The sequence below is a fragment of the Serinus canaria genome, chromosome 4 (genome assembly GCF_022539315.1).
Source record: "Serinus canaria isolate serCan28SL12 chromosome 4, serCan2020, whole genome shotgun sequence".
Classification (NCBI taxonomy): Eukaryota; Metazoa; Chordata; class Aves; order Passeriformes; family Fringillidae; genus Serinus; species Serinus canaria.
In genome coordinates this window covers 46226567-46254082 of record NC_066317.1, presented here as the reverse complement: position 1 = coordinate 46254082, position 27516 = coordinate 46226567, and the positions used below count along the sequence as shown (strand labels likewise).

General features: G+C 40.0%; 1 protein-coding gene across 1 annotated transcript in view; it reads left to right on the top strand.

Annotated features, from left to right (window-relative positions):
* Window positions 1-537: 537 nt before the first annotated feature.
* The window catches only part of GABRB1 (gamma-aminobutyric acid type A receptor subunit beta1), a 103488-nt gene continuing 76509 nt past the window's right edge, over window positions 538-27516 (top strand). Inside the window, exons 1-3 of the mRNA XM_050974110.1 lie at window positions 538-617; window positions 704-795; window positions 874-941. Of these exons, the coding sequence (XP_050830067.1) occupies window positions 538-617; window positions 704-795; window positions 874-941 (240 nt within the window). The remainder of the gene's footprint in view (window positions 618-703; window positions 796-873; window positions 942-27516) is intronic.

Below are 27516 nucleotides of genomic sequence, written 5' to 3'. Positions count from 1 at the left end.
GAACCGTGGGTACAGCAGCGGGAGCACCGAGCGCTCCGCGGGGCGGGCGCGTCCTGCCAAGCCTTCGCCGTTCGGCAAAAGGCTACCTGCAGCAAAACGTGCCTTTCTGTCCGAATAGCCATGCTCCTTTCACTTCATGGCTAACATAACATCGAGGGGAATTTTCACGCCGAAGCGCCCTCAACAATCATTCACTGTCTCTTGACGGGAAGCCGGCGCTCCAGCGAGGTGGGCCGCGCCCGGCGGTGGCAGCCCCTTCCCTGCGGCAGCTCAGGGGTCCCGGTCCCGCTGTGCCCCGCCAGCCGCGGGGCGCCGCCGCCCTCAGCGCTGCCGCGGTACCTGTTGCGGCCCCGCTCCCTCAGCAGCCCGCGGCGGGCGCGGCCCGGACGGGCCCGGGCGGCCGGGGTGGGCTGAGGGGCGCCCCGGGGCCGCGGCCCTCAGCTCCGCGCATGCGTCCCGCTCTCGGGAATTGGTTCTCCTCGCCGGTCCGCGCCAAGTTCCAGTCCGCGGCTGGTCCCCCGTGAAGCGGCGGCCGGGATGGGGGCGGCTGCGAGGCGGGCCGGCCCGCGGGCACTGCTGCTGCCGCTGGCGCTGGCCGTGGCGTGCGCGGCGCGCAGGTGAGCGCCGCCGGGCTGCGGACGGAGGGAGGGAGACAGGCGGGCGCGGGGCCGCCTCCCTAACCCGCTTGTGCTTCTTCTCGCAGCGCCGACGGGCCCAGCAACATGTCCTACGTGAAGGAGACTGTGGACGGGCTGCTCCAAGGCTACGATATCCGCCTCCGCCCGGACTTCGGAGGTGAGGCGCCCGCGGCCCCCCGACCCGCTCCCCGGCCCCCCCCAGGTGCGCTAACGCCGCCTCCCGCTCCCCCCGCAGGTCCGCCCGTGGATGTGGGCATGCGGATAGAGATCGCCAGCATCGACGTGGTCTCGGAAGTCAACATGGTGAGTGACCCTCGAGCCGGACCCCACGCCGCCCCGCCCGTACGGGCGCTGCCGCAGCCGCGGGACCCGCGATGCAACCGGCCGGGAACCCGGCTGCGCGGGGATGCGCGTACCGAGCCACAGCGATTGCCACAAAATAACCGAGCACGTCTCAGTTGCTAGGAAAAGTTATTTGCGTTTTTGGGGTGATGTTAACGTGCCTGCGGTGGCACTTGAGAAGAGCTTCCTGCCCTGGTCAGAATACCTACGGCAGGTTTGAGGTTCTGGGTCGCTCTTGCCCTGGTTTGCCCTTCGCGTAGTCAGCAGCTGCCGTCGGAAATGCTGGAGTTTCTTGAACTGTAGCAGCAGATGGCCAGATGTGCGTGTTTTCACGTTAAATTATTAAAAGAGTTAGACAGTTCACTTTGCATGCTAGTAGCCTTGAGTGAAAGGTGCAAAGAGAAAATAAGAAGGACTTGTAGAAAATGCTCTCTTTCTTGTAGAAGGGGAAAAAATAACGACACTGCAGAATAAGTAAATAAGGATGCTTCCAGCTATCAGTATAAGAAGTCTCATAGCTACAGGTGTGAAACATACTGCATTTGATTTCAGTTCTCCTGCAGAAAGGAATGCTAATAGACAAGCAGGTTTAAAGAGCAAAAATATGACTTTAGTGCCTGCCTCATTTGACAGCCTTTTCCCAGAAGAAGACAATGAATCAGTTGCAAGTTTGAACGTTGTACAAAATCATTTTGAATTAGTCAACATCATGGGCATTTTGCTCTCACTCTCTTTTCTTATGTTTGATCTCACTTGAAAATCTCAGTTGCTTTCTGTACATAAGGGAACACCTACTTAGTTAAAAGAAGCTTAGAAACCTTACATTTCCATTCTGATCAGCTGTTTATTTCACTGGGTGATATTTGCCCGTTTGAAGTAATTTACCCAATGGTGGGGATTTCTTCCTTGGTATATTAGTTTATAGCTGTCATTAAAACAATCTCTTCATTGATTTTTTTTGTTTTGTTTTCATTCTTGGTTTTGTTTCTATTGTTTTTTTATATGTATCATGGGTTCTGTTTGTGTGCTACTGTTTTATATGCTTATGTATATGCATGGTAGAGTGGGCAGGAAACAGAATTTGTCTTGTTGTGTATAGCATATCAAGGTCTGCAGACTGCTAATGCCACACAAAGAAAACACTTTGCAAGTTTCAGCTCCTTGTCTTCCTGTTCCTGTATTGTACTTTCAGGGAGGAACATGGTGCAGACCACACAGATAAGGCAGAGGAAACAGAACACAGACCTTATCAAAATAGTCAAAGAACAAATCTGCTCCAATGTCGGGGTCTCTAGCTGGTCAGAGTGACCCCGAGAAAAGTTCGAAAGTCTCTTTTCCCAGCCTGGTGCTTGAAGAAGGAGTCAGGGCTCTTCATTTCTCAGTCTCAAGGTTGTTTATTGTATCTTACCTATAAAATTCTTTCTCCTGTCCAGCCGAGGTCTGCTCAGCAGGACAGTCAGAGGCACTCTGCCTACCCCCAGGGCGGTGTTATCTTTATATACTAAAAACTACAGCTACAATATTTACAATTACTTTCCAATACCTATCATCTATGCTAGACAGTGAGCTTCTACTCTAACCCAATCTAAAAGTGCCAACATCACCAGTGAAGATGAAGGTAGAGAAGAACAAGAAGAAAGGCTAGACACCCCCAAAGCCCTCCATCTTGTCCCCAAAACCCCTATACCAAAAATCCTAAAACCTACATTTGCACCCTGTGATTACTTTATTCTTACACTGTTTAAACTGCTGTGGCTTTTATCTTTTCATGTAAAGGTGGCAATTTGCTCCATGGTTCGTAATCGAACCCACTGGTGTTCTGGGCTGTGTGCCAGGGTCTCTGAGCCCCCTGGCAAGGGTCCCGGCAACTCTGGACTCCCAAAGGGATGTTCTGAGTTCTGACACTCCAGCTCCAAGCAATTTCTATGACACTGTAGTGTGATTGCTGCTTTCACATCTGGAAAAAGCCAAACAGGGCAAAACACAAAAACACCTGTTCTGAAAAGTCCAAAACTTATCTCATAAAGTCTCAACACCTGAAGTATTGTTAATCTGTAGGACGGTGGATGTGGCAGTTTCCGATGGCAGTCTCACAGGGCATTAATTGTGCTCACAGCATTTCTTAGTTGCATCCTGTACCAGTCAAAGCTTTCTTCTCCATTCTAACACTTGCACAGCCTCTCGGAAAGAGAGGATATATGCTAAATGGATTCTTTGTATAATCTCTGTGTGTAGGGGGCAGCTTGACTAAAACTGGTCAAAAAGTAAGAAAAGGTTTTTATTTCATAAAATGCCACATCTCACAGTGGAAGGAAGCAACTGGTCCAAGGTGTAGCTGTAGCCATTCCTGAATGCAATATATGGAGTCTCCATTCTGAATCAGTTTAAAAGGGCTTTGATATCACAAGTACTACCTCTACATACCTGTATCTAGTGTTCTGTGTTGCAAGGTCTTTATTGTGTTGCTAGAGATTGTCTGCCTGCTTTTGGACAGTGATCAGTAATTTCATACATCATTGCAAAAACAAGGTCGTGTATATCTTGGCATAAGAAGAAAAGAAAGCATTATTTTACCTAGTAAAATAATGCTTTCTTCTAGTACTTTTTTTTATTTCTGAGAAGTCACGGCCTTGAGATTCCTAATGTTGCAGTCACATGTAAGTCATTCATTGTCTTTTCCTTTAAACTGTGTCTTATATATTTTTTAAAATTTATTTAGTAACAACTACTGTTCAGTTGCTTCAGAGACAGAAATGTTTTTCAGAAGATCTAAGTTTATAGTGTCCTCTGGCTATAGGGCAGTTTTGTTGCTGAAGGAATAGGAGTAAGGAGAGCAATACCCTCATCATGTGAGGTCCTCCTGACGAGAGACTCTGGTTGGATCCACCAGAGTTCAATCAGTCTCACCCTATTGGAGGGAATTGTCTTATTCCTTGGCTTTCCTCATGATCATGAAAACTTATCTCTAGAGTAATAGAGGCACACATTTCCAGTCATGGTGCCCACAGAGTTAAATTTTGTGTTCCAGTCTCAATGCATAAATAAAAGTAAAGATTATAAATAGAGGGAGAGGGAGGCTATGAAGGAGGTGCTCTCCTTTGGTGTGTTGGGTGAGACATGGTCATGGCTGTAGACTGTCTGCCGTGTCAGCAGGGTGATTTGTATGTCCAAGTACATCCAGTCCTGGGGTAAAAAGTTGAGATAAAGGCAACAGAATTATTTGGAATTCTGCGAGCACCAATAGTAATAACTGTCTGTTCAAGCAGCTTGGCTGGTTGAAGTGGCTTGTTCTAATCTGTGAGACTATAAAATACTTTACTCAGTTAAGGAAGCAAGACTTGCACAATCTTGAAGTCAACTGTTTTAGTTGACTTCAGATGTGTTGTCTTATGTTGATTTTTGCGGGTAATAATCTGAAGAGCTTGTCATACAATAAACAAGCAGGAGAAGTAGAATGTAAACATCCTAGTGACCATTGCCTGGTTCTAACCATGCTTCCTCCCTTACCATGAGATAAGTTTTAGTTAAGTTTTCCATCTGATTTTCACAGCCTTGCTATGGTAAGTGCAAGCATTTAACTTCCAAAGGCACGAGGTGACCTTTCTCCTTGTCTCAGTTAATAACTGTTGAGCTAATTTTCATTCATGACAGAGCTCCATAAGTATAATAGACATTTACATGAATGTAGAGTTCATTAAGAACCATGCTATGACTAGATCTATTAAGCTGCTGTGATGTCTGGTTTACTTTGATGCCTTTATGTGGTTGGCAGAAGGTGCTGCTTGTACATCAAGAATAAACATGGGCAGAATGGTGGGCAGTAATTAGTGTCATGCTTCAGGGCATAACTAATAATGTATTTCTCTATCTACTAAGAAACAGTCAAGAGAAGTAACTGGACTCGAAAAAAATTCACATGCACTACATGTTGTCATTTTCTCTAAAATGTGTTCCTTACTGAAGTAAAGGTGGTCAAACCTTTTTAATGGGCAAAAGATGTCATGTCCTAAAGTTTAAAAAAAATGCATATGATAAAGAACCTTTTATAGAATAGTGAAAAAGACACCTAAGACGAAAGAAAAAAAAAGGAAAAAATCCCTTTATTTTATGTTGGGAACACTGTTCCTGACCTACCATACTGATTATGCACTGATGATGATGTAATTTCTGTGATCACAGACTGAAGGTTTCATGTTCCAGCAAAAAGAGGTAAATAAAATCATGGAAAGAATGTATAATTCTTTAGCTTCTCTAAAATTGTACTCAAGGCTCTTACATTTATCTAATCTCCCAAATGAGCTACAAATCTTGCAGAGATTAGTTTATTTAACATCCCAACCTGTTGGTTGCCCCAGAAGGAATTTATATAGCTTAAACTGCTGACTTTTTGTATACTTTTTGTAAAGTTGATAATTAAATAAGCCAACTGCATAAACATATATGTATGTATGTATGTATGTATGTATGTATGTATGTATGTATGTATGTATGTATGTATGTATGTATGTATGTATGTTACTAGCTCCAGAAATGGTAGAAGGACTTCCTGTGCATGGATGGAGATTAAGACACTTTTTGCAGATTGAGAAAGACTTAAGCTGTGTTTACTGGAGTAGCCAGAATTTCACACATCTTATTCCTCCTTTCTGTCTTAATTAGGTATCTGAGAGTTTAGCATGGTGGCTGTTGTGAATCTCAACATAGGGAATAAATCCTAGGGAACCAAACTGGCATTATGAGCCCCATCTCATGCCTCTTTGCAACACAGCAGCCAAGTGTCATTTTTTGTAATCGTAAGCCTGGTTTGTATAGAACTAAAATGTCAAAAATTCCTTTAGCTCCAGCCGGTGTGGAAACACAAATGATAATAAATGGTCCTTGGTCTAAATATATTTATCAGAAGATGTTAAAATAAAATTAATTAGATTAAACTATTTTTTTTCCTGAAAAGTCATAAAGCCTAATAATTATTAATGAAAATTTACTTAGCTGTAGTGCAGAAGAAGAAAGGAGAAATACTTTTTTGTTATATAGCAAATGTCCTAAAGAGCATGAAGGAGATGCAGAAACACTTTAATATTAATAAGAATGTTCAGTAACTGGTTTTCTTTCAGCAAATATGGAAAAACTAATCAACTAATAATACATAAAGGCCAGCTCATTTCATCACTGTCTATTCCAAACAGGAGTAATTATATTAGAGAGTGAAATGTGGAATGAATGTAGAAATGGGCAGCTTGAGCTTAAATGACTGGGTCACTGTTAGTGGATGTTTTGTTGGATCATTTTTGATTTGACAAGAATAAGCATTTATTCAACAAAATTGATAAACAGGCAAAACTTATAAAGCAATAATGTGATTGTTGTCTCATATGATCCAGAAATCTGATATATCCTAATTTTTCAAATGTTGAACAAAATTGAGACCAGCTTCAGGGTTGATATAAGCTGTAGTCCACATTTTCTTTTCAGGCTGAGAGGCACAATTCTTTTCTGATTTCAAGGCTCAGACAAACTACCTGTGAATGCCCTTTAGAAAATATGTATTTCTTTTGTCTAATATTAAACTCACAGTTACCCATAAATGCAACTCTCCTGGCTCCCACAATCAAGAGTTAATCATATCATAATTGTGCCTATGAAATTAAAGGGATGACACCCTCCCCTTTAGTAGTGGAAGCTTTAGCACCCAGTTTGGGGTGTGTAGGATTTCATGAAATAAGGGGCGTGCCTCTAAAGAGATAGGCTTTTTAGTTTTGTGGAAGGGAAAATGAAAGGATTTCCCCAGCACTGCCTGTTTAGTGTACATGCATCAGACAACACGGTTGTGCTGTGACTGCTGGAAACATCCAGCTGGTGATCTGTTAATGTGCACAAGTCCTGCAGTGCAGTGGTACAAACTTTTGGAAACATTCAGTGCCAAGTCATTGTGTAATAATGGAACACAAATTATTAACTCAAAAAGACCCATTCTCCTAAATGAACTTATTTCTAAAAAAAGAAAAATCCATAACATTAAATTTCATGTTTCTTTTCTTGTGTGCAGGACAGGACAAATGCTTATTTAAAAGCTTTCACATCTTCCACAATTGCATTTCCCTTTTACTTCTGATTTTGGATTTTACATCTGACTTCTGAAACAGAGTATCGAAACCTTCCAAACTAAGAATTCTTCATAAGGAAATTCAAGGCATGCATTCCAAAAGCCTCCAAAACATAGTCCTTTTTTTTTTTTTTTTAATCAGCTTTACTTTGTACTCTATTGCTTGAAAAGTTCCATACCTCCTCTAGGCCATAATATCATAATTATCTACCAACTGCAGCTCAGTACAGACCTGAAGCTGAAGCTGTGCAACCAAGAGAGGGAACACTCACATCACTAGTTCACTCTGAGGTGAAAAAAGAGGGAGGAACCTCAGTGGAGGAACAGTGACAACCTGAAAAGCTGTTACCAGAAAGACCTGTTCCTGTTCACAGGATGCCAGGTATTCTGTGACAGCAGCTCAAACTGTTAAAACAAACCCAGAGATTGCCTTCATTCAGAGGTATCCCCAACTGGTGTGTTTTGTTGATCACTGTATTCCAAACAGCAGCTGCTTGGGAGAATTCTCAGTAGTTTTTTATCTCCCATCCATCTTGAGTGTGCTGGACTTTAAAGCATCAGTAAAGGCCAAAAAATAACTATAAGGTCTTCTGGCAGGTGTTGAAAAGTAGCCAAGATGGCTACTCGAAAGATTTTATACTTTAATGCTATATGAGAGTCCTTATTTTCTTCTAGAAAGAGAACCCAGAATCTCAAGGTATGCACTTTCATGCTTGTACAACTCTCTTGCATAAAAAATGCCTGTAACTCTGGCAGTGCTCCAAAAAACATATTAAAATGAAATTATTTCCACCCCAAAGGCTAAGCTGCTGCAAATATGCTCACAAGGAAATTGGTCGTAGGAGTCACTGAATAATCTAGCAGAATAACACCAGATAATGCAGTTGATTCTTTCTTTAAGCAGTAACTGTGTTAAGGTTTATGTGGGATGGAAAATGTAGATCAGATTCCTTGCCTATCAACTTTTACAATAACCTTGCAAGATTAAATGGTTGCTTTTGGCCAAAGCAGTATCACACTGAGGTTGGCTTCATCCCCTGTTGGAGCAAATCCTTAATGGTTTATGTCATGAGCTAAGGAAAGGTAATTTAAAGGAATGAAAGGCAGCTTCTAGAAAGCTGCATTATCACTCAGACATCCACCTTATAACAAGATTGACTTGTATGGTTTTAAATGCTCACGTTACAGTACATAGTTTCAAAGCATAGATTAATGATTTCAGACTGCCAAACTTAATTAAAGGTTGGAATAAATGTGCTCCATTAAAACTCATCAATCCATTTGACTGAGATGGAAGAATTTCAGTCATGTCTTTTTTAATTGCCTGTAGAAAGAACTGAAGAGTTAGCAAAGTTAAAACTGTTGAAACACATAAGCGGTGTCTAAATATTATGCAGGATCTTAATCATATTAAAAGAGGAATGAAGTTAATTTTGTAGCATAATTTTAACTTGAAGAGCCTCCTAAGTGACTGAAGTAATATAAGCAGAAGTCAATGGCATAAAGATGTGTTTGTGCTTGTGTATCTCAGAAGCTTCTGTAAGCACTAATTATTGCAGTGCATTGAGGAGTGCTGTCCCATCCAAGTGGACTAGATGCTGATAGTCCCATGTTGTCAATGAATATGCTCACTGATAAAATTTCTTACACCACTAAAATGAAGTACATAATATCTCCACCAGCTCAACATTTTACTCAGCAGCTTGCAGGAGCAGTTCAGCTCTCCAGTTTACATAATTTTTAAACCTGTGTTTCTTTATAATTTACTGTGTTGTTGCTCTTCAACAGCATGAGAGAATAACCAAGTCTGGAGTGATACCATCCCCTCCTGTGTTCTTTGTTATGATTTATCCTTTCCTTAATCAGTGGGGTTTTTTTGTAAACCGTTAACTGATCAAAATAATACCCTGGTTAAGGAGGGAAATGGATGAGGTTCAGAGGCTTCATTCACATTTCACAGGCAGTGCAGCTTTGTCGCTGGTTTCCTAGGAAGGGAAAAAAAACATGGGATTGCAGCCACCTGTAAATTCTGAAGTTAAATATTAATCTGCAGATGATTCTGACATACTACTCGGGCAAGCTTATTACCTGGGTTTATTGTGGAACCTCATGGTTTCAATGACTTTTGCACAGTTTCTGTTTGGAAATCCAGACACCAGTGGTGTTCCAGATCATAGAGAACAAGTGAGTGGAAGTGGCGTTGCTGAGGACAACCTGTTGTGCCAGGGAATAGCATCAGGGCCTGGCTCGGCAGGAGAGGACTGCTGGCTCAGCAGGGACCCTGCTGATCTCACTGCTGCTCTGCAGGGCCATCAGGTCAAGCTGCTGTCATGACAGATGGCTAATTCTTTTCAACAGATTTGAAACAGCAATACTGTGGTAGATTATTTTTTATAGTTTTAAAATTTTTCTATTTAGAACATTTTACAATGAAGGCAACATTTTTTATGAATTGCATAGTTGGGGTTTTTTTCTAAGGGTGTTTGTGGGTCTAGAAGGAACTTGAAATAAAGCAATTGTTGTGCTGTTTTTTTATCATCTAAGTGATTACAGTAATGAAGAATTCAGCACAGTGTTATGGAAAGGAATTTAAAAAGATGGAGTTTTGTACTTAAAACATTATGAATCTGTAAACTCATTAGTATGAATAATTTTGCAATTTTTAGTCCAAAAAAAAGGAAAGTCAGTATTTCATGTAGCTTGCAGAAAAAAGAAGTGATCAGTACAGCAAGTTGCAATATCCAATAACTCTGGAGGAAGAAGCTGGACAAACTTTATGCAACAGCAAGCCAAATGCAATTTTGAACCAATACACTTCAGTTTAAATATTTTATTAGCTAAGATTTATATTTATCCCTGTGCTCTTGAGTCAAGAAAAATATATTTGACATCTTGGTAGGTGAAAAGATTGCTCTCATTTATTAGCTCTTCTTCTACTTTGGAATATCAGCTCCAAATGGCTTCTCTGGAGTACATGAAGCATTGACATGCTCGGCTCACCTTGTTCATTGGTTAGTTCCTCTGAAAATCAGTGAACTTGTATCAGTAATGAGTCAAACCAACGTTATTCAAGATGATTATACTTTCCTGCAATAATGCATTTTCTTGGAAAAAATTTTGCCAGTAATGTGTAAACTCAAGACAAACTGTTCTGAACGCACACAGACATCAAGAAAAATTTTTTAAAATGCTTAATTATTATGATGATGCCTCTAAGAAGCAAAATGCAAAAAAGAATGAAAATGAGCAATTGAGAAAAAAACAAGAAGTCTGTTACCCTCATGGGAATATATTCTCTGTCATTGTGGAGTCTTGACTTGCAGACAGCTTGGTTTTCCTTGAAGCATCTTTACTATTTTCCTGCTGCTGTATTCATGCGTCCTAGCCTAGTGTTTAAATTAAGGTTTGGAGCAATCCTCAGTATCAACACAGGCTGGGGGATGAACAGATCAAGAGCAACCCTGTTGAGAAGGATTTGGGGGTGCTGTTGGGTGACAAGCTGGACATGACCCAGCCATGTGCACTCACAGCCCAAAAAGCCAAACGTGTCCTGGGCTGCATCCAGAACACCATGGGCAGGGGGACAGGCGGGGGATTCTGCCCCTCTGCTCTGCTCTGGTGCGACCCTGTCTGGGGTGCTGTGTCCAGCTCTGGGGTCCCCAGCACAGGAAGGACATGGACTTGTTGAAGCAAGTCCAGAGGAGGCCACCAAGATAGTTAGAGGAATGGAGCAGCTGTCATATGAAGAATTGGGATTGTTCAGCCTGGAGAAGACACCAGGGGTAACCTAATTGCAGCCTTCCAGTCCCTAAAGCAGCCTGCAAGAAAGATGGAGGGGGACTTATTATAAGGGCATGTAGTGACAGGACAATGCTTAATGGCTTCAAACAAAAAGAGAATAGGTTTAGATTAGATATTAGGAAGACATTCTTTACTGTGAGGGTGGTAAGGCACTGGAATAGGTTGCCCAGAGAAGTTGTGGACGCCCTATCCCTGGAAGTGTCCAAGGCCAGGTTGTATGGGGCTCTGAGCAACCTGGTCTAGTGAAGGCTGTCCCTGTCCATGGCAGGGAGGTTGGAGCTAGGTGATCTTGTCCCTTCCAGCCATAACAATTCTATGATGGTATAATTTAAATGTTGGTATAAGAAGCTATCAGGTCTTTCAAAGAGTAATCTGAGACCTCAGTCTTCTTAGTCTGTGCTGAGCCAGATCCAGTGAATACAGCATGAACATGAAAAACTACCTGTGTATCTTCTTTTATTATTCACACCCACAACCACATCATCAGAATGGCATACAAGTTTTAAAAGTCACAAGTGGAAATCTCTTCTGTTCTTTGTAGGTACCTTTGATTTTATTTTTGTATTTGACTTTAAAATAAAGAAATCAAAATAGATCCATAATAGGAGCTTTGAATTTTGTACTGAAACTGGGTAAATGTGTGGGTGTTAATGCCTTTTCCTCCTGGTAATCACAACAGTCATTGTAGCAGCAGAACATAGCTGTGAGTGGAGGTCCTTATTCCAAAGGAAAAGGCAGTGATTCAGGTGGCTTGGGTCATGCTCAGAAAATATTTTGTAGGCCAGTGTCTTAGATTTCACTCTTGTGTTCAGCAGGAGATCAGTGCCTACAGGAGTTATATGTTGTTTGCTTTATGGATGGAAAGAGTCTCAGGGGAGAGATATCAAGTGGAACCAAAGTGTAAATTTCTGTCCTTGCATGGATTTTTTTGATTGCTTTGTTAGTTTTAATTTCTCTGCCCTCAGTTGCTTCTCTGTTACAATTCCTACCTTGCAGGGATGCTATGGGATTTAAATGCATTGTTATGAACATTCATTTGGACAATGAGCAAGTTTCTGCACACTCAGGTGGAAAGTAAAAGCATGCAGCCTGCAGCTAAAGTATAAAATATCCCCTGTGACCAGTTATTTCAACACAGCATCATGGCTTATGACCCTGCTGGTCTGTTCCTACATCTCTACAACAATACTCCTGCAGCCCTGACAGGAATTTATTTCTTACTTACCTAGTGAGAAATCCCAAGAAAGCACAAGATGTTGCATAGTAATTACATTTTCCTCAGTGGTATTGCTGAATGACATATTGTGATATATCAAGAGGCAACTGTGAATTTAACTTTACTCATCACTGTACTTTGCCCAGTACAGTAGGTTTCCAGATGAACATAGTGAATGTCAGAATAAAGAGAAGTTTCTGAATACCACACAACGTCATGCATACTTTGTCAGCATTAGCTTTCAAAGCACATATGATTCTGCACTGGCTTGGGAAATCTTCATGCATTCATTATTTATTTAGCCTACATATTCACTCTAATATTTAAGAATATATTGTTTGTAGATGGTAGTCATTTGTCAGAAGAATCAGACATCAAAATATGAAGCTTTTTCTTTCTGTTTAGTGTTTGATGCCACTAAATGCCTATTTCTTGTCATTAACAGAACAGGTAAGCTACTTGCATGATTATTCTATTAGGAAGTCTATTTAATCTTACCTTATTTCAGAACATTATCTTCCCAGTTTTTGGAACATGATAACAACATTCAAATGTAGAAGGTTTTGCTAATCATTAGGGAAGTGGCAGTTTTTCAAATTTATCACTCAGTCCTCATATTGTCTTTTCCAAGATATTGCAAGGCTGGCACGTGGGGAGGAAAAAACAATAAAGACTGTCACAAATTCTGCTTTTTGTCTCACACACTTACCAGGACAGTTAGCATGAGCAGAAATTCCCCTCTGTGGAAAGGACATTTTTCTTTAGGTATTTGTGAAAGAGTTTTAGTGCACCCTAACAAACAATAACCTTCATGCAAAGTGTGTGGCTGACAACTGAAAATACTCTTCCCAGACCTGCCATTCTTATTTCTAGAGTGGACACTTACTTCACTGGGTGCTCTGTCAGTGCCAGGCCCAATGAGCTCTTAGACAACTCTGCATTGCAGTTTCAGCCCTTTGGCCTCTTGGTAAGTTGTGTCTTATGCTGGGAGTAGTGCTTTAAAGTCAGCTATCCCTGGGGTAGAAGAGTGTGGATACCTAGTTTTAGTTCCTGGGTAGAGGAGGAAGTCAAGTACTTCAGTTCTGAAACACTGCTACAGATGTGCTGGGATGAGAACTGAGTGCAGTGTGCCAAATATCTTCAGTTGTTATCAGTCTACTCACCAGAGAGGTAATGCAGGTTCCTTAAACTGACAAAGAGGAAAGTTTTCCTCCCTGCTCTAAATAATTTGTTTGAAGTATCCTTATCTCTTTCTTTATTAATCCTATTGTACAAAGTCTATGCTGTTATTTCTTTAAGGTTAGGAGGCTAAAATTAGGCAGTATGAGACCTTGACAAAGATTTTTTTTCCCTCCTTTGTAATATGTTACTCCTTAAATTCAAAGCAAGGAGCACTGTCTCACTTAGCAATTCTTAGTCTCATGATTCAAGCATTATCACATTACCAGACCAGTTGCACAAGTAATGTAAAGGCATCTGAAAACTGTATAGATATTAGTGTGGTTTGGTGCATAAAATTGTTTCTTGGACTCATTCTTTTGGCCATGTCTCTAGGAAAAAGACCAGTCAAAGGCAACACAAGGTAATATGGCTGGTGTGTGCCAACTGGAAATTTTCATGCACTTGACAAGAAGTCCCTATAACTGAGTGAACTGGTGTTATAGCTGCTTAAAGATACTGAATAAATGACAGGACCTAAGAATGACAAGATGTTTAGATCCATGTCAAAACCTGATACATTTGTTAAGAGTAAAGTGTGAAATGAGAGAAGTTATCTAACCTAGTCCATCCACTAAGTGAGGAGAATCCTACCCTTCATAGTGTATTTACTGTTCTTACTCCAAGCCAGTCTGAAAGATTCCAGGAACTAAAATCAGAACATTGTTGAGCAGTCCTTCCCTATCTCAGTCAGGGTATTCTCCTTGACTCCAAGATATCACTTCTCATCTATTCATTTTATCACTTTTGTATCACATATAAGCATCTGCCTCTTTCACAAAAGGAAAGCAGTCATTTTTTCTCCTTTGTTTTACATTCATTAGTGCTTTATTTCCCCTCAATTTTTTTCTCTGATATGGTATCTTTAAAATCAAATACTTACTTTCAAATTGATAAAACAGCACATCATATGCCACTGCAGGTACCAGCCTATGTAAGGATCTGTCTTAGGCAGTCTGGAATGCCATGCTACGTTCCCGCTTCCTAGGTGTATTTTCAGATGTTGCTGAGAAAACTTAGCAACTGATGTGTAAAGCCATTGCACATCATAGGAGTTGTCCTTTTGGGGGTGTACTTTTCATTACACATTGACATTAGATCAGAACTCTTGTTCACCGGTACTATTATAAGTTGGCAGTAACTAGTCTGTATTGAATGAGTCATATTTAGATGAAAGAAGGAGGACAAGCAGACAAAGTGTAGTTTCAAAAGCCAACTTCTGCATATGTATGAATTCCAGAACAAAGTGTCTTTCAGATGTTGGATGGAAAGTAATTACAATTCAGTGTATCATTCCCAAATCTCCTCATTTTCCTGTAATTTTGTTCCTTACAGCACAGCCCTGCTGGTTTTTTTATACTATAAATAATATTTTATTAATTCTGTTTTCATACCTGTTCTTACATCTAAGCAGTCTTACCTAAATGTACCTGCAACCTGTTTATTTTAAACATGACTTCCTGCATTCACTCAACTTTCAGGTTGTCATCCTGGAAAACGATATATATTAAATTTGTTTGTGAAAAGAACTAGGAGTAAACAGGTTCAAGATACTTTGCTGGCATAAATTATTTCTCAACAAGTTCTTAGGTACTCTGACTAAAGTAAGTTTGGAATCAACATCTTCGAGATAAGTATATAGATATAAAGCTTTGACCGCTCAGCCTGGGCATTACTGCAGACCTAAAACAATCAATCTCTCTTCCTGGAGAGAGTGTATTTTCCACAGTATGAATTCTAGAAGATAGGCAACTTCTATATTGCTTTCCACATCAGTGCCAAGAAGGAATTTTCATGCAAGGCTGAGTGAAAATGTGTTACAATAAGATAAGTAAACACATTTTTTAGTGTCAGCAATCCAGCTTATTTTCTCAGTGTTCAGTTTTCCATTGAATATGCAGCAGTAGGCTATCAGCAAATCTTTTTTTTCCCATATTCAATATCTTCTGACACATGAGATATGCACAAAGGGGCAGCAAAGCTGAAAGCTCACAGGGTGTCTGATTCATTGTCATAGATGTGAATAACAGAACACCTGCATGGCAGATGTGAAGGGGGACTTCTGGTATCTTTTAGGAAGATACCCAGCTAGAGTTTACTTATGGAGCTGCTGAAGTTAGCCTGCACTTTGAGAGTCATTTAGATGGCATTCCATGGTTTTTGTCTGGTTCCAGGAAGAACACTGACATTTTGAAATAGCAGTGGAAGCAAGAAAAGCAAATAGTGTATGAGCCTTCAGTGCAAACAGTGAGGCATACCTAAGACCCAGGTCAAGAACACCACTTAGAAAGAAACCAAAACAAAATAGTCATCTTCTCTCCAGCATGTTTCTGAGTTTGGTGAGGGTGGGCAGTATGTTTCCCTGAAGTGGATTCTAAGCATCAAGCTGGAATATGTTTCTCACCGTAGCAGGTAGTGGTATAATATCTTGATAGCAGACATGGGCAATTTCTCAGTTTCTTTGTAGTTGTGGTATGCCCAGACAGTCTTACTGACAATTTGAGTTCAGAGTCAAGTGATAAAAGTGTATCAGAGGATCATTGAAATGTATTTCAGAAAGGATCAGCAGGAAAAAAAATGTAAATAATATGATAATGATGTAACTAGAGCCAGACTGAAATAGAAATACTAGATGGTGTATTGTATATAATCTGTCATAGTACGATCAAATTTTTAAAAATAACGACATTTTTCATTAAAGATGGTGTCTGAGCAACAAAACCTCTCAGAAGAGATTAAACATTAAAAATCAAATACAAAACAATTGGTTTTTTGTCTGTCTGCTAACAGATTAAATCTCTTCTATCTAGATACCTGTAAACATAATTATAATTTAAAGATAAATACAAAATGTAATTTAACTTTAATTTTTAAAATTTAATTTTATTTTATACCATGTTTTATTGTCTGTATTTAGCTGGATGGGAAAGGATGGCCAAGAAAATTTTCTTTTGAAAGAGAACTCTCTACATTCTGCTGTCCCATGGCTCCTATCTCTTGTCCTCATCCCTTGCTGTATCTCAAATAATAAAAAGCCAGAACTGGTGTTTCAATAATAAGTTCTAGAGTTATTTGCTCAGGTAGCTGTATAACTAGGGATTTGATTGGAGGATTTTGGCAGAAGTGGGATGGGGGAAACACTGTCTTGAAAAATGCTTCCTAAATTCCTGTATTTATTTAGTGATTATCATTTACATAAAGGTCCTCAAAAGGCTAGGGACTTGGTATTAACACTGGAAAATGGAATGGAATAATCTAAATCATCACTTTACTCTTCATTGCTAAACAGACAGAGCAAGAGAAAAATTCATAGAAAACTTCACAAAGATGAGAAGTAATCCTGTAGTGCTCTACCATGACTGTGAACAGATATTATCATCTTTGGAATAGAAACAAATTCCCAACTTACTCTATAGCCTCCTTCCTCCAGAAAATGTTTTGTAAACCAGACAGTACCAACAACTGAGTGTGATATTAAACAGTGTTGTGAAATTTACTCTTAGCTTTCTTGCTACTTCTACAAAAAGATACAAATTTTTAAAAATATTATCAAAATACTGTGATTCAGTTTTTATAGAATCAAAATACTATGACTCAGTTTCTGTCTCTCTTTATGGTGTTCCATGGAAAATATCAATGGATTCCCTTGGTGAACTAAATGGTAAATGAAAACAGTGCAGAAGTCCAACTTCTATCCTGAAGATTTTATAAACCATTCTTCCTGTACCTCTGGCAGCCATTGTTTCTTTATGTTTCCCATGTTTTCAAATGGATATTACTGCTTTTCTTTTCTTGTCAGATCCTTTGGAGTCTTCATCAGTTGAGATTTGCTGCTAACAAAATTTCAGTGTACAAAAATCTGTGGCAAAAAATACTTCAAAACCCATTAATCTATCCCTTGCTTTCCACTTCCAGTATTTGCATCTGTTGGAATGCAATAGTTAACCAGCAGCAGAAGAACTGTGTGTATATTGCACTCTCCAAGTAAAAAAAACTTTAAAATAAGATACTTTAAAAAAAAAAGTAACTTCCAAAAGAGGTATGAATGCCTGGCCACAGTTATTTAAACATTTACTTAGTCAAAAGTATGAATCAGGCAAAGAAATATTATCTGGTAACAAAAAACTGCTCAGGACAATGATCAAGGACATCATATATGAAGTTGTTAGGGGTCATGTAAAAGGCAGTGGTGTTCTTTCCTGAACCAGGACTAGAAAGGAAAGCTGTTCTTAGGCTATGATTCTAGATAGCCTGATTCAGTTCCTGTAGAGTTGCAGCTGCATTTTATGTAGCAATATTATTTTCTTTTGCTGAACGTCTGAGCTTTTCAACATGACCAGTTATAGCAACATTCATCAGATTTATTACTAAAGGACTGGGTGATATTTTATGGTACTTCTGATTTCATTTTAAAAGAAGAATTACCTAAATTAATTTCACAGCATAAGAACTAGAGTCACAAAGAAGGATTTATTTCCCTGTATGATATACTTCTGCATCTGTATTTTCGTGTTTTATTAGGTGACTATGATTTGCTTCCAGCATTTTCAGATCATGGAGGAGTTTCTTTGAATGATTATAATTCAAGTTCCTAATCACTTGAGAATTAATTTTTGCTCATACAGTTGGGGAAAAAAGTGGTTAAGAGGATTATTTTATGAAAGAAGATACTTAGAAATATGCATTTTTCTTTAAAATTCTCTTATAACCTGTTGATCATAAGCCTGAGACTTAAACTAACAGTATCTACTGGACTTGCACATGTTAGCAAAAAAAAAAAACCAAACGTGGTTTTATGGAGTCTCCAAGTCTTTGACCATTTTATCTTTTCTGTAAGCTTCCGTAATCTGTAAACTGATTATAGAGCGGCAAGATAAAAAACAATTTTGTTTTCACTGAGTCTAACATGTTTGTCAAAGCAGTGATACAATTTGTTTCTGTGCTGGGCTGCAGAAAGACAACTGTTTTTTTACTGTCTTTTCCATAATTCATCTGTTCTGGAATGAAAGCAACTGGAAGCAATATCAAGCAAAAATCCTTCCTGAATTAAACCAAGGGAGTGCTGGCCAACATGGACAGATAAGGGCATATCTGTTGGTAGAGCACTTGGTCACGGTGTTCTCTTGCAGGTACTTTTAGTTCCTTTGGGTGGTTCTCCCAGTGGAGACTACTATTTGGTTCAGAATATCTGAAAATACAGAAGACATATAATATAATGATGAAGACTGGAGGGAAGGGCATGAAAGAGATTCAGAATTGCTTATCATTTTTGTAAATTTGGACATTTCAGAAATAGGGCTTCCCTATCTCTACACTGCTGTAATTTTTTTTGTTCTTTCTCCATTATGTTGTTCTTGGTCAAACCGTAGGTTCATCCACTCCTTTTGCTCAGCTTGCATAAAACTCTGCTTCCCCATTACAGTGGTAATGGAAGGTTAGTTGTGAATAAGAAACAAAAGGAACATTTAACACTTCAGTTTTTCAGGGGCATTCCTTTAGTGACTGCCAGCAAGGTGAAGTATCATACAAATAAACAGAAATAGCTCATAAAGGAAAATTAAATAAATAAATAAAATCCCATGACTGGCAGTTCCCCTTTGCTGTGCAGGATATTGCCTATCAGTAATCATTCAGAGTGCAGCCATTAAGTTCAACATTTCCTCTGTGTTCAAATCAGAGGGATTTTCTAGCTGTCTGTAAATCTACCATTGGGTAAAAAGTACCAATGGTATTATTCAATATCTGTACAGGTCTTCTCATAACCTGTGACATAGATCAAGTCTTCTAGCAAGCTTTTCTACATTAGAACCACCAACATCTTTCAATACCATTGATAACCAAAGATGTGATCATTAAAAGGTACCTTTTAAAGGTGTTGAAATAATTTATTAAAGGTGTCAGAGAACATTTGAAGTAATTTCTTAACAGATGTCAGAGAGTATTTGCATCAGAGAGTAGGTGTCTAACCAACATCTCTTTGGAACAAGTAGGAGTTGCTCTCTCCTCTCTTTTCAGTATGATTGTTCAAAAATAATTCAAAATTTAGGACAAATAGTTGAAGAATCAAAGCACTCTGTTTTCTCAACTAGTTTGAAGTCTCTAAATCTCTTCAGATTTAGCTGTCACTAATGTAGTGTTTGAACTGCAGTCCAGAGAGAGAGTAGGAATAGTGAAGACCAGTTCACAAACAGAAGGAGCTGTAATCAAGTTTCCATTCCCATTCCCAAGCCCATTCTAGTGCTAACAGCCTCAGCAAGACATAGTTCTCCAATATAAGTCAACAATAACTCCATTTATTCCAGGGGTTTATACCAACAGAGAAATCAGTATCAGGTTTAAGAACTACAGTGACAAAATACTGGGTTCTGTATATAATTTCAGAGCATTTCAAATGCTGATGCTCTTTGATGATGCTGTTTTTATCAATACAGCTATGAAACACTAAGGAGAGAAAAAGAATACACACTTGGTATGCTTCAGCTACTCTTTTCGTGGAAAGGTTTCTAAAGAAAATGAGACAAGGTCAGTACTTTAATATTCATATCCCAGTTATGATGTATGACAATATATCAATATATTTGGGTAATGAAATGTATAATCTGTCAACTGAAAAAAAAAGGTAATTTCAGGTAAATAAGGTAAATATCTTAAAGCTTGAAAATGACATCTCTTGAAAAGAGAAGGATTTTGTTAAAGAGGATTATTTAAAAGAAAATCACATTAACCAATCAACTACAAACAAAACTTCAAACAAAAACTTTATGACTCTCTGACTGAAAAAAAAATCATATTGCCTTGACAAAAAGAAAAGAGACAAAAAAGGAAGTGATTACTGGCTGAGAATTTGCATTCCAAGTTTTAGTTGGATGGTTGTATTGTAAATTCCTCAGATTCATTATGTTCACATGGCCAAGAATTACTCTAATGTAGTAGATGAGAATTGCTCTAATATATTACTGTTGGCTGGAAGTAATTATTTCAATTCAAAGAACTAATGACATTTACTAGTATTGCCATGCTGCTTTATTGCAGCTTTGAAAATAGATGGGCATACTGAATGGTGTGGCATTCTAAACAGACTAAATTTAGAGCCCTGTTCTCTGCTCTTTCCACTCCATTTCATGAGACCAAATCTGAAGAGCAGCACTGCGTGTCAGGCCTGCAGTGGTGTGATAGAGTAGGTGCAATGGCACTTTGAATTAGACCAGACTCTACAGCATGCCTGGAGAATGTGAGGTATCCAAGACAATGATTGGTCATCCTGTGATGGAATGTAAGATAATCATCAAGCTAATTCCTTTCCAGGGATTCCATGTTGTGTAGGATAACATGAAGATCCTAGTTTTAGTCTGGAAGCAGGGAAGCCAGATCTTGCAGCACTGTGCCCAAAATAAGTAGTCCAGATTCAGCAGGGATGATGAATTTTGCTTTGGCATGCAGAAATTCAGCTGTATCATTTCTCTCTCGGTACAGACAGGTGAGAAGCCATTTAGGTTGCCCGTACCAAGACTTGCAGCAAAAGAGTCACATGCATGAAATTAAAGCATGGGGTCAGCTCACTCAACCTAACCTAGCCACACAGAAGCTGTCTTCCTAACTGATTGCTCACGGTGTGGCCTTGCAAACCAGATGTTCGCCACAAAGGAGAAAAGTACAGTATTGTTGTCTTTTCACTTGGCTGCCTTTGGGCTTGAGCAGTTGTGCAAAATCACAATTTCCGTGTTCTAGAGTAACTGATTCCATGTCTCCTGTAGTGGGTTTAGTACTGGCCAAACACCAGTGCACCCGTTAGAATTATTTACTCATTTTGTGCTGTGAGATAAGGATTAGGAGCAGAGCAAAGCAGGCTCAAGATTTTAAAGAGTATAAGAAAACATTATTAACAGAATTAAAAGAAAATTAGTAATAAATCAGAATAGGCTTTCAGAATACTTCTCCTCGTCCTAACTTTTCTTTTTTTTCTCCACTGACAAAGTAAAGAGACAAATTTGGTATTTTCAGTCAGTCTTCCACTCTTAAAATAATCTTTCTTCAGTCCACTTAGGGAGAGGAGTCTCTCTTACCATGCCATGGAGACTTTTCCACAAGAAACAGATCTCTTATGATTTTAATTTTCACGAATAGAAGCCGCCCAGAAATCTGCAATTGTGAGGTCCCTCCCACAGTTTTGGTAGTTTTCCCACAACTACCACCATGGGTCATTTCAGCTTATTGGGATACAATTTTAAGGATGAGCTGTTCTGGTATAGAAACAAAAATTCTCTTCTATTATCTCTGGAAACAGAGGTCTTCTTCCATTCCTGGGGCAAGATTTTTCATTTCTCATTTCTCTCTGTTCAGGCTTCTCAATGGATCACAGCTACTTCAACATCTGCTTGCCAGTGCCTCTGTTCATGGGTTTAGTCAGAAAGCTACATCCCCCCAGTGCATTCCATAGGTTACAGGGGGAAAAAAAAGTCTCATGTATCAATTATATCTTCTCCGTAGCCTTACAAGAGAATTTCAGCCCAAGACTAAGGCATCTCCTCATTCTCCTCCCATCTGGGATTTGACTCCTTCTTCACTGACCTTGGTGTCTCCATGTTGTTTTCTTTACGTGTCTTCACCCTTTCCTTTTTTTCTCACTCGAGAGAGGATTGATGTCTGCAAGTTTAATCTGCGCACTGAAAGAGTTAGTATCTTGCCCTGGCCTACAGAAGGTTATGTGATCTCTGTGGGCAGTGGCCACTCTGGCTGCATGGCTGTTTCCTGGCCCCTGCCACGTTCAGTTCCAGTCGCAGGACTGCTTTCTGCACGGGGCTGCAGGGCCGCCTCTGTTCTTAGCCGCATGATTTCCCACGGCCCCGGCAGGATGACTCAGCGGCTCATGGCCAGATCAGGGCCCGGCTTGGTTCCGCCCAAAGCCGAGTGGCTTAGCAAACCAAACGTGGTTGGAAGTCAGTGTCAGCAGATCTCTGCCGAGCTGTGCCGCGGGCTGAGCCGGCCTGGCCGTGCAGCAGAGCGAGCCCGGCGCGGGCAGCGCTGCAGTGGAGAGGGCCCGGCCCTGCCAGGCCACGCCGCAGAGCGGGGCCCGGCCTGCTGGCCTGGGCTTGCCAGTGTCCACTCACCTGTCCGAAGGCCAGAAGCAAGAGAGCTTTTCCCGGGGTTTGTTCATTTCCAAATGTGATTTCACAGAGCCGTGTTCAGCTTTCTTAAGTGGTTTAGCAGAGCGTCAGCATTCAAAACTAGCCAGTTGATTGTCTCTGTCAGGTCTGAAGGAAGCTGCTGAGGTCCTTACAGAGAATGGCTGCCATAGCTCGTGGACTCCATTCCCAGCGAAAAACCAAACTACGTTAAACCACGACATCTCCTTAAGGAACGGTTTGAATAAAGTTATGCTAAGCTGCTCCTGTAGAAGTAATTGCATGGTTTTGAGTAATAAAACATGAGGTGTAACATATCTGAGGTCCTGCCCTACTTCCATAAATGCCTAATATTAAAACCACACTAATACCAAATTATAATGTTTGCATATGCAGTTCTGGTGGGAATTCTCTTCTCCCAGGAGTTGAGCAGAAATCCAGCAAACTTACAAAGTAGGAATGTATGAAAACTCACAGTTAAAATCTTCTTCCATTGCCTTGGCAAGGAGTAAGGACTGGATATATTCCCCTATAAGGAGGGCTTCTTTGCCTGTCTAGAAATCTGTGTAGGTCTGTGCAAGAACCTATATTACAAATTCTTAGTACACAACATTTACGTGACCACATTTTCAGCAGAGGTAAGAATAACAAAAAAGCTAAATCATAAAGATAATTTTTATTAAGAGAAACAATATATTTCTCTGGATTTTCTACAGTGAAGTTGTAAAACCTCCCTAGAAAGATAAAAGAAGCCTTCTTAGAAGATTTTTGGATGGTTGAAGTCCCTCTGTGCCTACAGGCTTTATTTTTCAGCTGACAAATTTCTTAATATGAAGTCCCTTCTTAAAGGTGCTAAAATCTAGCAGCAGTACAGCAGTAGCATAAGGATTATAAACAGGAATCTGTCAAGTCATAAATAATTTATTAGCTTTCTCTAATCTTGTAGCAAATTCATCATCAGAATACATGGTGTGTGTAATTCTAACTGAAATACACACCCGACAGCTCTGCTTAAGTGTTTGTACTGGGAATTACAAACTGGAGCACATGCAGCATCCTGCTCCTTTGTGACTGCATGTGCTAAAAAAGGGGGTGAGGCAGGAGGTCAGTACCTCCCACTGCATAACCACATGATTCCCAACTGCTGGTGCAATGTATGGGAGCATAACTGTTATTCCTTATTGGCTTGTCTTTCCCAGACAGGTTAAAACAGAGCTCTGAAAGCTGTGATTGGTGATGGCAAAGGCTCAAGCAAAATAAGCAGTTACCTAAACTAAGCAAGTGTGGGACATAGAAAATTTGTAGGGGTAAACATAGGAGGGAAATCCTGTACTTCTCCCAGCAGTGACCCCAACTCTACTTCAGGTTCAAGCCTCTCCCCATAACAACTCATTCAAGTGCCCTCTACCCATGCATCCCTGAAGGCAATTTCCTCTTGCAATGCACCCCTGGTTCTGCTGTGCTTGCTGGCGCTGACACTGCAAGGCTGTGTGGTTAAAGCTGCTTTGGTGGGAGGGAGAGGCAGCTGGCAACCTTCTCCTTACATTCCTCCAGACAGCAGGGCATGGTGTGAGCTCGGTAGTGGCAGGGAAAGCAGCTGCTTTAGATGTAACTGAATACACAAACAGACACAAGTGTCAGGAAATGGAGCTCATTCAGCCTTTGCTTCCAACAGGTAGCTCGTGCCTGACAGAGCCACATTTTTGTGGCTGTGAAACTGAATTTTTGTCAAAATTAGTATTTTGTCTTATCCTCAAGACAGTAAATGTATTTGCACTGATACGAAACCTGCAGCCCACTGAGTATATGGGTGGATACGAACCAGCTCATGCTGCATCTTCCATGTACTTTTTACAACAGAAGGGTACAGATCCTGACACAGCATGCTTTGCCACAAGGTGGGTCTGTTTGCTATCATTGCACGTGTCCTGCACAGTTTGCAAGATGGGATTTCACTGTGCTGAATCCTTAAGGACAAAGGAGCACTTACATATGAAATAGGCTTAAGTTTTCTACGCTTGTATTTCCATACTGCCTACCCTCTAACTCCAGAGGTCTTCTCATACTGTTTTTGGCTAGTGTAAGGGTTAACTCTGAAGAAACAAGAATACTCTCAAATTCATCCTAGAAGAGTTACTTCTGTTTCCAAAAGAGAAATTTGCAAAAGAACCTAGAGCCTGAACTGATGCTTCTATCTGCAGTCTCAGGAAAGCAACATCTGTCTAGGTGGTTAGCCTTGGATTCATATAGAGAATTCGCTGCAGCTATTAATGATGAAAAATAGTTTTCTTTTTTGCATTAGCTCTCTCATTTTTTCTTCTATATGACAAAACCTTTTCAGATTATTGAAGGGCAATTATGAAGGCCTAAAATGTATAAACCAAACTCCTCACCTACTGTGAGCCTTGTTTGTGTTCTACCAAGGTAGAAATTTTCAGGTCAAAGCACAGCCCCATAGGTGTTAGGCTTCTGGTCCAAATAATAATCTAAGCTCATTTTTACTGTTGTAGAGGAAGAAATGTCTGCCCAGCAAGTTATCAGTCAATTTATTACCATTTTAAGATTCATTAAATGTCTGTAGAAGGTATGATAAGAAATTCTTCTACTCTTAAGTGAAATAACACTTCATATAAAGAGAAAAAAATATTTATTAAATGAGGGGCACAATTTACGTGAGATAGTGAGCAAGGTAAAAAATCAAGAATCAGCAATAAAACACGTCAATAAGCCAGGGTAATTGAATCAGTCACAAATGTTGTTAGATTTTTTTTCTCCACTCCCAATCTGAAGCAGAGTGAGTGGCTGTAGCAAAGCTCTGTTTGGAGATACTCTCCAGTTCCATATTTGCCATCTGGAAATGGCGTGACAGAAACACACTGATGTGCATTTAAACACACACCCACATTCTCAGAGGCCCCAGTTACATAAGAGTGTGAAGCAATTAAAGCCTCCTCGTTTAGAAACAGTGCTATTTATTGCAGCTGATTTCATGCCTCCTTCTTACATGCAGTGCTTCTTAAAATCACAGCCTTGGTGTGCCCCATCCCTGTGCTGGGAGGAGGCATTTCATGCCGTGGCTTCAAGTCCCTTTGGTCCCAATGCTGCAGCTAGGGAATGAACCAGAGCACAGTAATGCTTCTCCTGCCTATGCAATTGATTTCTCAAGCACAGAAATGGAGTCAGGAAGATAGAAAAAATTTCAGAAGTTGTCAGGCCTAATTTGAAGACTTAATTTGTATAATTAAGTCATAGAAGCACTAGGTCTTAGGGGCATCTGATGCCATCAGACTTGCACTGCTGAGTTAAAAAAAAAAGATACCGGTTTTCTATGTGCATTTAAAATTAAAATTACTTCCAGCCGAAGAAAACTTCATCATTCAAGGCTTATGGGGCTGAAATTTGAAAGCATCGTGGTTAAGAAACTCACAGTAACAAATTATAAAAAGGCAGAAACTATGTAGCTTTTTTAAAAAATAAAGATATGTCAAATAAACATAAAAATATAAAAAGGACTATACTAATCAAGTTACATTTGTTAGGAAAAAATGCTGCACCTTGCTGCCATCTGTACCAATTTGTGTTAATGTTGCAATCAGCAGCACTTAGGTTTTTTTGTTGATAAACTTTCAAAACAGGGAGATGTGTTCATTTTTGTTTGAAAAAGTCAGGTTCCCTCACTTCAGTTCCTAGCTGGACCAAATAGACTGCGTGCAGATGTGTTACCACAAGAAGTTTCTTAGAAATAGTTTGATAATGAATTAATCATTTGCTAGAAAAGAACAATAAGAGAAATGTTAGAAACATACAATTTTTTTTCTAAATTTGCCTTCTTTTATGTTTCCAAGTACTTCATAGTGGATTTTCCTAGGAGTAAGAGTATCCCAAAAATCTTAAGTCCATACTTTTGACAGATTTTGTTCCTTTTCCTGTTGAGGTCCTCTGGTTGCTCAATGACTCGTGTCTCTGAAAGACTTCTAAAAATTTTTACCATCTTCCAGTATAGTTCACAGGGCCAAAAGTAGCATTTCCAATTAATTAATCTGTGAATGAGACCTGCTTCTCTGAGGTGGTCTTATTTGTGCTCTAACCCTTAGCTTGTGCTCAGTTCACTTTGCTCAGCAATTAACTGGTTGTAACATTTTTATCTTTTACTGCATTATATATCAGCTCAACATCAAAACAGAGGCTACAGCCTCTGTTTTGATGTTGAGCTGATATATAATGCAGTAAAAAAAAAAAATACGATGGTAAATGATGAGTATGAGTAATCAACTTGAAACAAGTAGGGTAAATACCTATGCTTCACCTGATAAGCAGTGTCTGCAGCCCCCTCCCCCAGGTCCTAAAGCACTTCCTTTCTCTTCCATCATTGCTACTACCCTTCTACCTTTTTTTTTCTGTAATGCCCTCTTTTTTTCTTCCTGAGATGCCCAGTCCTCACACAGGGCTTGGCAGCTTTCTTGATTTGCACTCTGTCTCGCTGGCCAATATGCTGACCAGCACAGTGGGCATCTTCACAGCTGTCCACTTTCATATGCCACATATTGTGCACAGCATATCATAATAGATAAGATTTATTAAGTGTTTAACTGGAAATCAGGCACTAATCAAATAATCAAGCTCTGCTGTTTAGAGCCATTTCCAGAATTAGTGCTCTACTCACCTGTCCTGCCAAGGATTTGACCTGAAATCGTTCCAGTTATTAAGCTGATCCACTGCCTTAGGCACTCTGAGCCAGTGAAGGGCAAGAGAGCAAGTAGCAAAGAGAGACACAGACATCTTTACATAGAGGGAAAACCCATGTGCAAGTTGTTAATCAAACAGTAGGTGGTAGCTCTGACTCAAAAGACTTCATCATCTGAGTTGCAAGTCTTAATACTTTGATAAAGGAAACAACTGAGCCAAAACAAAAGCATGTAGGAATCCAGCAGGTGTAAAACCAATTTTTTTTTCTTCTCCAGTGTCCATTGTCCTGAGTTCATGAGTTAGAAAGGGTGGTCCTGATTACAATTTGCCACCTGTCACCATCAGATTGAAAGACTATGTGTCATGGTAAAGGGAAAGGGGCTTGAAAAA